A 9,367-nucleotide genomic window follows, 5' to 3' on the forward strand; every position below is an offset into this window, starting at 1 on the left:
GACAATAAAAGGACAAGACATTAATTTTTTTTTTTTTTTTTTTTTTTTTTAATGGAACTGTGGGTATTATGAGAAGAAAGTGGGCTCTTGGGATGAAAGAGATGAAAGTAATGACTCACTCTGTACGTGAGACCATTTATGTTATTATATTTACAATTATATGCCATCAAAGAATGGAAAGAATCCCTCCAATATATATAAAAAAAGGAGAAATAAAGTTGCTTCAAAAGCATTGATAATTTGCATGAATTCTTACCAAGTTAATGAAAATTTGGAGAATCAATTTGATCCCTGTAATTATAAAAGATAAACATGATTTGTTACCAAGTTGATGAAGATTTGGATCAGAGTTAATTATATCCCTGGTATCAGTATAATTTTTGATTGTAGGTTATCAGTATAATTAGAAAGAAAGAAGAGCCAACACATGCTTTGGAAGGAGTTAATTATATTTCGCAATTGCAATCTTGTAAAAGATATACTTGTCACTGTTGGGGTTTGTTGGAGTTTGTTGTTGGACAAAATCATGTGGGGAGAAGAATGTGCTGGCCGGATGTCACGGGCAAGAACATGGCTTAGAGAACATGGTATGTTATTCTGGTATTGGTTGAGCTCTCCTCTTGAAACATGGCTCCCGTATCTATTATAAAATCTATGAAAGTTAAATGCAAGATAATAACTGTAATAAAACATTAATATTCCACTGGACCACTTGACTGTGAAGTGTCCTTTTCCACTGCACAAAAATGACTTTGCAAGCCATGTTCATTTGTTGGCTTCTTTGTGTCAGGAGACCAACATTACCTGCTTGAACAACAGTAGGCAATCAAGATATCAAGAAAAGCTCCCTTCATGCTAATCTGTGTGACAGGTTTATCATTTGTTTTTCTCAGTTTCAGAGAGCACCTACTTAACCATGGCATCTACTGCTTAGCTAATGTTTATCCTTTCCAATAATGATTTTTATGTGATGGGCCTATTAAATGGCAGACTTTCGGGGTAAATTCTTCTTTTTATTGATAAAACTCCCTGCAGATAATGAGCTTCTTTGAAAGAGCATGGTTTTCTATATGCAGGCTATAAAATATCAGTTCGATGTGATAAAAGTTGTAGCATGTTGAATAATCCATGTATAATTAAATTTTGGAGAGGGCTTAATTTGAGCAATTAGACCTCTCTTGTACAAAGAGGGAAGCCAAACCTTCTTGAGAAGTTTAGCTGCAAGAGGTAAGAAACAAGAACCAACTTGGCCTCTTCTAGTGAATGGTCATTTCCCCGTATTTGTCGGGTTTCATAGATACTGATCCATGACTTAACGAAAAACGGTCAAAACAGCATAGACAGCATTGCACCATCAAATGAAACCTCGAAGCCACATTTAAAATATATAGAACAAAAAGCAACCTTTTTCAGATTCCAGCAAACCATTTCCGTATCTTATTCCGAGGAATTCGAACCATCACTAATCAAAGGACGGCAGAATCACTATAGTGATGAAAGTAATTTCATGTCCCCCCAACTCCACTTCTTATTCCCCAACATAACCATCCTCTTATGAAATGCCGTGATCAATGCATTTATCAAGCTCAAATTAGTTTTTAGCATTTACATCAAAAAGAAGAAAAAAAAAACACTGACACCGTAATTAAAATGGGACCATGGAAATTATCTATCATGTCAAGAATGAAGCCAACACTGACATCAGCAAGAAATGCTTGTTGAACCATTGCTGGTCAAGCTCTACCAAAAGACTTGTGTTCAGTTAAAGATACATGGCAGCTGCAGGATGTCTGCAAAATGGTATCCTTGTCTACCTGTTCCTGTCCTTCAACTCAATGCCAGATTTAGCAGACCAAAACTATGCAAGATATCATTTAATCTTGAAATAACAACACAAGAAGAGCAGCTCAGACTAGAGAATATATGGATGAAAGAAAACATCTTCCTTTAATTCTCCACGTCATACCTCTTTCTAAATAAATTTAAGATGCCCGGTCACTGGCGACATTTCTGCTCTAATCCTACAATCCTCTCCACTTGCTCTATAATTTTACAATTATATTCCAAATTGCGTCATCAGTATCATATAAACAAAACATACACTGGCCAAAAACCTGCAAATCACCTCTTCCGCCTCTTCAGAAAAGGTGTTCTTTCCATTCCAGACTGCTGCTTTTCAGTCTTGGTTGTTGGTTTAAAGAGCTCTTGAACTTCACGTGCACTCAATTTTTCCTTCCCAGCAAGATCAGCTAGCTCAGTTGCTGATGATTTTCTCTTCCCAGATTTCCTCACAAATGAAGTTTTAATGCTGTTTCTGATAAATTTCTTGCTAGGAGTTTCCTCGGCATCATTTTCATCTGAGTAACCTTTTCTCTTGAAACCTTGCGTGTGTCCGGGGAAACCCAACTTTGCCATTGAGATCTCAAGGCCAGGAAATTCTGTACTGGAAGATGCAACAGCATTAGAATTATGACCATGTCCTTTACGTCTTTTCTTGGAGGATTCCTGGGATGACTGGTATACTGGTACTTTTTGTTCATTCAATTTACTGCTGGATCCAAATGCAGCCTGGAATTCTTTGTATGCACTCTCTTTTGATGCTTGGTGCAGCTTCCATTGCTGAGGTCGTTTTGCAAATCTGCAAGAAAGCCATAAGAAAATATTCACAACCAGCTTTCTAAAAGCATATAAATACAATACTAGATGGTTGATTTGAACATGGCCACATGTGGGGTTCCAAAGGATCCTATTAACCGATCATCGCTGTGCATCATTGTACCCAGGCCAACCTGCACCCAGCACCTAGGTAATCTCAAGAATGGGAATATCATGAAGAAGGACAAGCATCAATATATAGGATAATCACAGACCAGGAAGAAACAATACAAAGCCTTCTCAGCTTTCGGTTCCATATCCACTCCATTTTGATAGAGAAAGGCCCGGATGACGGCTATGATGAAAAATAAATTATGCTATAACCTTGTTATGATAAGCAGCAAATTACTCTAGAACATGTGAAGCACCATTAAAACTATCTGACAAGATTTGAAACTCTAAGCTTGTGATTTCTGAACCTAAGAGCTGCAACTAGATGAACAATGGCCCGCTTGAACAAAGACAAATTTATGGGTGTTACTGACTTCCACGGTAATTAATTTCCATATGTTTGGATTCAGAACCAGGACCGAAAAGCAGAGCAAAGTTGGTCATCTTGTTTTACAAATTTGTCAAAAATAAGATTAACCAAAATGCAGGCAGCAAGGTCCTGATTAACTCGAGCGGGGTGAGGGAATAAATCCTTTTAAGCTGAATACGTCTGTAATTACTTGATAACCTCAACAAACAATTCTCATGTTCCTGCTAAAGGAACAGGGAACTCCTGGTCCAGCCACTTCTGATAAATTTTAACTTATCCACAAGAATACAAACGCATCCACACATCCACTAGCCTCTTGTGTAGACCAAAAATTCACCATTATTACTTTTAGAAAATAATTTCCGAATTATTCTGTCTAAATATGACTTGTATGTAACCATCCTGACATAACAGGGTAGAAAGGTAGCGCATGTTGATGTCATCATATGAGACTCTTCTATCTACTAAGTTAACATTTCTGCTCACTAATTTGGCGACAATTCCATGAAAATTATGAATTATGGGACCTGACTACTTTTTTGGCATAAAAAGACTTAAGATTTTGGTTAGAAGTGGTTGTTGATCTAATTCTTAGATCATCAGAAGTTGATCAAATATATCTATATATATATATATAAACGAACTCAATTGATTCCAGAGTACAACAGATTAATAAAATACAAGGAAAGAAAAAAGGTTATAAAAAGGATGTCCAGCTTACCCATCAATATCTAGCTTCTTTAACAGATATGGACCATGCTTTGTCTTGGAAAGTTCTGCTTGCACGGCCTGCAACTCCCCTGCTATAGCCTCTTTCAGTGGCATGCTACTAGCATTAAAGCACTTCTCGACTGTGAATGAGCTGGAAGGATTCATTGCAAGCTCTCCATAACGATCTTGCAGTCTTCAAGAAACAAGATAAAGGGCGAAAACACTTAATCTGACATCCTGAATGTCTCTCAAAGGGTAGTTCCTTATTGTATTTCAGGTGAACTAAGCATAAAACTGAACTACTGAAAAGGAACAACCACAACACTAAGACCAGAATCAGAGTTTCCTGGGGAGCCTTTCACCCCCATAAACTCATCTGTGACATGGCAATGTTATTAAAAACCCAAGAACCCACAGTTTAATATACACATTATTAGAGCGCCATATTAGTGGGTTCATTGGGTGTAAATAACTAAATATCATTGTAACTTAAGAAATAGGCACTGAATGCTTGCGATTGTTAATAATCTGCAATTGGCTTGAGAGAAAAGAGCAAGATATAGGTGTCAGTCCCTGATATTGAAATTTATGAACAATTGCGGTCTCAACTCAACAAACATTGATCCAAAAAATATGTACCAAACATTTCCCCTATCCTAAATTCCTAGTCAACTCGATATAATCCAATTAACATGGTACAGTCCAACTCAACCCGACCTAACCCAGCTAACCCGACCTAACCCAAATTCAGCTTCAGATGGGATTTGGTTGAATTGGGTTAGAGAAATCCAAAACTTCAGACTGGGTTGACTTGGATTAGGGTTGAGGGATTTAGAGGTTGTGTTAGGTCACGCAACTCAACCCAACCTGCCAGAGATGCAGTACCGATCATTAGGTTGATACCCAATTATCAAAATAAGCTGAAACTGTTGAATGAAAAGGATAAAAAGACTTGAACTTTATCATGCTAGAAATTCAAAAGAAAGCCAAGGTAGAAGTAGTTGGAATCTAGTAAGCCCTTGGACATTCAACTCAAGTAGTTGGAATCTTGCAAGTCCTTGGACATTCAACCAACACGATGAAGAGAGTTGTTCCTTTTTTTTTTTTTTTGGTGCGCGTGTGTGCATGCACACCTACGTGGGAAAAGAAAAGGGGGTTTGCATATATCAACTCTAACTACCAGTTCATGATTGCTGCATAGCCATGCTTGCAAAACTCCAGGATTTGTAGTTAGGTACCCTAGTTATCACGCCATAATGACCCAAGGGGAGCAGGTGGTGGATTATTTGACCAATCAAGGGTGCCAATTGTAGAAGCCAATGGTCTGAGAGGATAACATTTCAGTAGAGCATCTACTTAAGGCATAAGCTGATGCAAATGGTGTGAGTTTTGAATGCTTATAGTCTATTTATATGTCTGCTCTGTTTCAGCTTTGCATTTGGAGCTAGGACCCTAACTGAGAGAGAGAGAGAGAGAGAGAGGTAAAGACAAAAATAACAAGGGATCAATAATGTAGAATAATGATGAAATAAGGAAACAAATCATTTACCTTGTTCCTACAAAAATTAGCAGTTTAAATGAGGCAATGCGCACCCCCTGGGGGACGGGGAGGGCGGGGGGTGGCATGGCGGTGGAATCAGTTTGCAAGGAGGAGAGAAGGGGCAACAGAAAGAAGGCAAATGTTTGGAAAGTTTTCACTAAATGTGGTAGATACACTTATTTTTCATTTTAGTGGAAAAATAACACATTATAAAAATATTTCTTTTCAAATGGAATATGACATATCATAAGGAAGTTTAAGGATAAATACCAGTAATTAGTATCAGTTTTACACATATATTGCCACTCTCGATAAAATTTACAACTATTTTGCCTGAAAAATTGTATTTATCACATGAATAAATTGTCTTAAAAATTGTATTTGTCACATGAATTGCTTTAAATTTACCAATAAAAGAAAAGGAAATTTCCACAGGGTTTTTTCTCATCACATATTTCGCATACAGTAGTAGTCAGATTTACGCGTTTGTCTCCACACTTTGTATCATGACATTCTTTGGTAAAAAGAAACACAAATTTCTAACTGATGGTTTGATGATTTGAGCTGTAGGAATGTGCAATGCAAGTGAACTATGATGCATGGTAATAAAAAAATTATACATTTTGAGTTGCACCATGCACTTTATATTAACTCCTTGAAAAGGAAGTCAGCAATTCACAAACAATAGACTATCCAAATTCAAGATCCAAAATGCTGAACATGATCTATACTACAAAAATGCCTACAACTCAAAATTCATGCGTTTTAGTAGTCTCTAATCTAATCATCTGGTAGGCATCAAAATGGTTGGTCTCAGCATGACATATTTTACTATGATCTAACCATCAAAACCTAGTGAATTTAAATCTACACATGTTTTAAGACGTGTAGATCATGATCCATAAAGGTGGATTTGCAGTTTACATGCTCCATGTATTTTACCATCCAAATGCAATAGATACCATTCATTTTTGTACTGGTTTGATGCATAGGTTAGACGACCAAAATACGTGAATTTTGGTTTCTAAGCTTTCTTTTGTAGTATAGCCCATGTTCAATGGTTTGGATCATCAACTTAAATTTCCTATCATTTATTTTAAGCTTGTTAACTCCTATTTGAATTTCGATTTCTATGCATTTTTTTGTAGCATAGAGCATGTTCGATCTTCAGTTTGTATTCCCCATCATTAATCTTAAAATCATTAACTCCTTTTACAAGGAGTACACGCAAAGTGTGCAGTCCAACTCTTATACTTTTACACATGTTAAATGTCATTCAAGTTTTACTAACTTTTTCCTTCAAGGTTCTTGCATCAAACGTATTTAACTCTTTGGAACACACAAGTTATGCTGTTCACTATGGTGCAGGAACCTTAGCCACTACAGTTAATACAACACTTAATATTTAAGACCTTTGCAAAATGAGATTATCTAATTTAGAATAATATAGGCTTTGTTTATGCTGTTGACCAAAGAAAGATTGGGACCTGAACATTTAATTCACAGAAACTGATACTACTGACAATAACCTTGATAAGCCTTCACAAAGGTTGTCCATCTGCACTTGTCTCATGATATGCAGAGATGAACGCCCTGTTGATATTCAGCAGGGCATTTTTTGGAACTTCAATTTAAAGATGGTGTGGAATTACTTCGTAAATTGCGAAAGCAATGAAATTGATATTGGATTTCTTTTTTTGAAGAAAGCTTTGGAAGATGGTACAAAAATTAGTGGAATCGCTAGAATCAAGACAAGAGTATGTGGAATGCAAATTTAGCAGAAATAAAAGGATACCGCAGTTAACATTGATATCCAAAATATAATCCTCTGTGATCATATTTGTTGTCATGAATTGCACACGAAAGAAAGATAGCATAGATATTTAAAGGAACTAGAAGAGCAAAAATGAGATTAGATTGGAATTTCGGGCAACAAAGGAGTTTCGAACGTGTACTTGAGCATGACAAACAAGAGAATGTTGACGTGGAAATGTGAAAAAGCAATGACATGATCAGAAAAAAGAGAACAATAAGACCAGATAACATTAAAGAATAATAAAAGTAGCACTGAAATGGCATGAAAGGGAAACAAAAGATTCGAGTACGGGTTTGTTCCCATTGGACATACCAGTGGGGGGCCCTTTGAGCTACTACAGAAAAAGGTGCTGGCTGCTGTTGTGGCACCGGCTACCATACTATCTATTAGTTGGTATGGTATGGAGCATATTAGTGCCATATCATTCCCGTACAAAACCAATATGTTTACCAATACAAAGATTTCAAACCTCATGGGGGACTATGATGGGTCATTTGCAACAACTATCTGAGAGGCATCAATGAGGAGGGAATAAGATTGGACGGGTCAAAAGAAGGGGAAGTCATAAGTAACATAAACTGAAGTTCAGAAGGATCCAAAACATTGATAGCGATAAAGGATGTCGCAGTTAGTTGAAAATTGGTTAGCAGGCCAAAAATTAGTGAGACTTGCTGGTTATGATTTTCATGGTGGGAAGAGGATCTGATAGGGATCTAAGGTTGTCCAAGGAAGTTTAAGGAGAATCACCATGCCTGATATTGTACAACAGAGACTTCTAAGTTCTAACTATAGTTGCTGGGAGAAACACAACATCAGTTACTTCCTAACAGGAATTTGAAGAAGCATAATTTGGTGTAGCTTTTATCAAAATATGGTTGCACATCACTAATTGCAAAAAATGGGCATTTTGTGTTTTCATTTCAGACAAATTAGTGAGTCTTTCTAAACGAGGTGTAAGATTTTGTGGCCCACATGCAAACATGTACGACACTATCTCTTTAGTGAAATAGGTTGCAAGACTTCTAACCATAGACATCATAATGACAAGGTGTTTTCAAACTTTGGCTGCAGTTCTTTTACTAGTATGTTTTGGAGTCCTAAACTACAAATTCCTACTGTAAGATTGCCATTTCTCTCTAAGACTAAGGCTAAACCTTATATGAGGACACACATATAAAAGTTTTTATTATTATGGTTATTGGATAAAATAATAAAAATTTAAAGATATCCCCCCCCCCGGGGCCCACATGACATGGTCCTAAATTCTGTGATTGTCCTGTTCAAAGATTCATCCATGCTCTGCAATCCTAAAGGCCAAGTCTGGCTACCAACAAGTGCAGAACCTCCTCTCTTAACTCTTCGTTTGTGTTTCCTTTCCTTTACCATGTCCTCCACCATCCTTTGCACCTCTCTCTTCCCTTCTGTACCCCTTCTAATGTGTTTTTAAAAAAATTAATAAATGGATTGATCCCCCTCCCTTTACTCAAACAAAAAAGTATTTAAAAAAAAAAAAAAGAAGAAGAAAAGATAGACAGGTGTCACTAAAGGAATGTACTAGTTGTAGTGACTCCACTTTAAATTGTGCTTGGCCTGATCTTCAATTAGATACTCAAAGGCCTATCCTATATTAACTACCTTCCTATCTAAGATGTCAATTTTTCATTGGCAGCACTAACTTTAAGAACAGGTAGTTAGATTGTTTTCTGATAAAAACTCTCTTTCATAAACACATACTAATAGAACAACCATCAAACATATGCGAGAACATGTACAGGAAAATTATGAGGTTTGGATGTAGTTTGATGTTTTACCTGGTAATAACGTTAAGCTTTTGTTTAGCAGTAGCATCAGAACAAAGAAAAACTTCAAGAACACGGGCTCCTCCAGCATCTTTGGCAGTTTGGAAGATATGATCAGCTTCCATAGACGTAATACTGGAGATGTACGGCCTAATATGTTGCTGTTCAAGAACCATTTATCACAAGAAAATTCAGAAACTTGCAGGATTATCCGGTAATACAAATAACAGGAAATTATATATGAGACTAGAATTTTATTTTGAAGGGCACCCAAGAAAGGGTCCCCATAATAAATCATTGGACCAGATTTCTACCAAGGTTTGAAATAATATGTTGTTAGATATGCCAAGATGGATCAGATATGC

The 9,367-nt window shown here is 36.7% G+C and overlaps 1 protein-coding gene across 2 annotated transcripts in view; it reads right to left on the reverse strand.

Moving 5' to 3' along the window:
• Positions 1-1,924: 1,924 nt before the first annotated feature.
• Positions 1,925-9,367, reverse strand: part of LOC105056659 (pumilio homolog 23) — a 19,888-nt gene continuing 12,445 nt past the window's right edge. For both annotated transcript variants that reach the window (XM_010938943.4, XM_010938945.4), the window contains exons 9-11: positions 9,015-9,163; positions 3,858-4,040; positions 1,925-2,638 (exon numbers count right to left, since the gene is read on the reverse strand). In XM_010938943.4, coding sequence (XP_010937245.1) covers positions 2,122-2,638; positions 3,858-4,040; positions 9,015-9,163 — 849 coding nt within the window. In that variant the 3' untranslated portion in view covers positions 1,925-2,121. The remainder of the gene's footprint in view (positions 2,639-3,857; positions 4,041-9,014; positions 9,164-9,367) is intronic.

Source organism: Elaeis guineensis, chromosome 13 (genome assembly GCF_000442705.2).
Source record: "Elaeis guineensis isolate ETL-2024a chromosome 13, EG11, whole genome shotgun sequence".
Lineage (NCBI taxonomy): Eukaryota > Viridiplantae > Streptophyta > Magnoliopsida > Arecales > Arecaceae > Elaeis > Elaeis guineensis.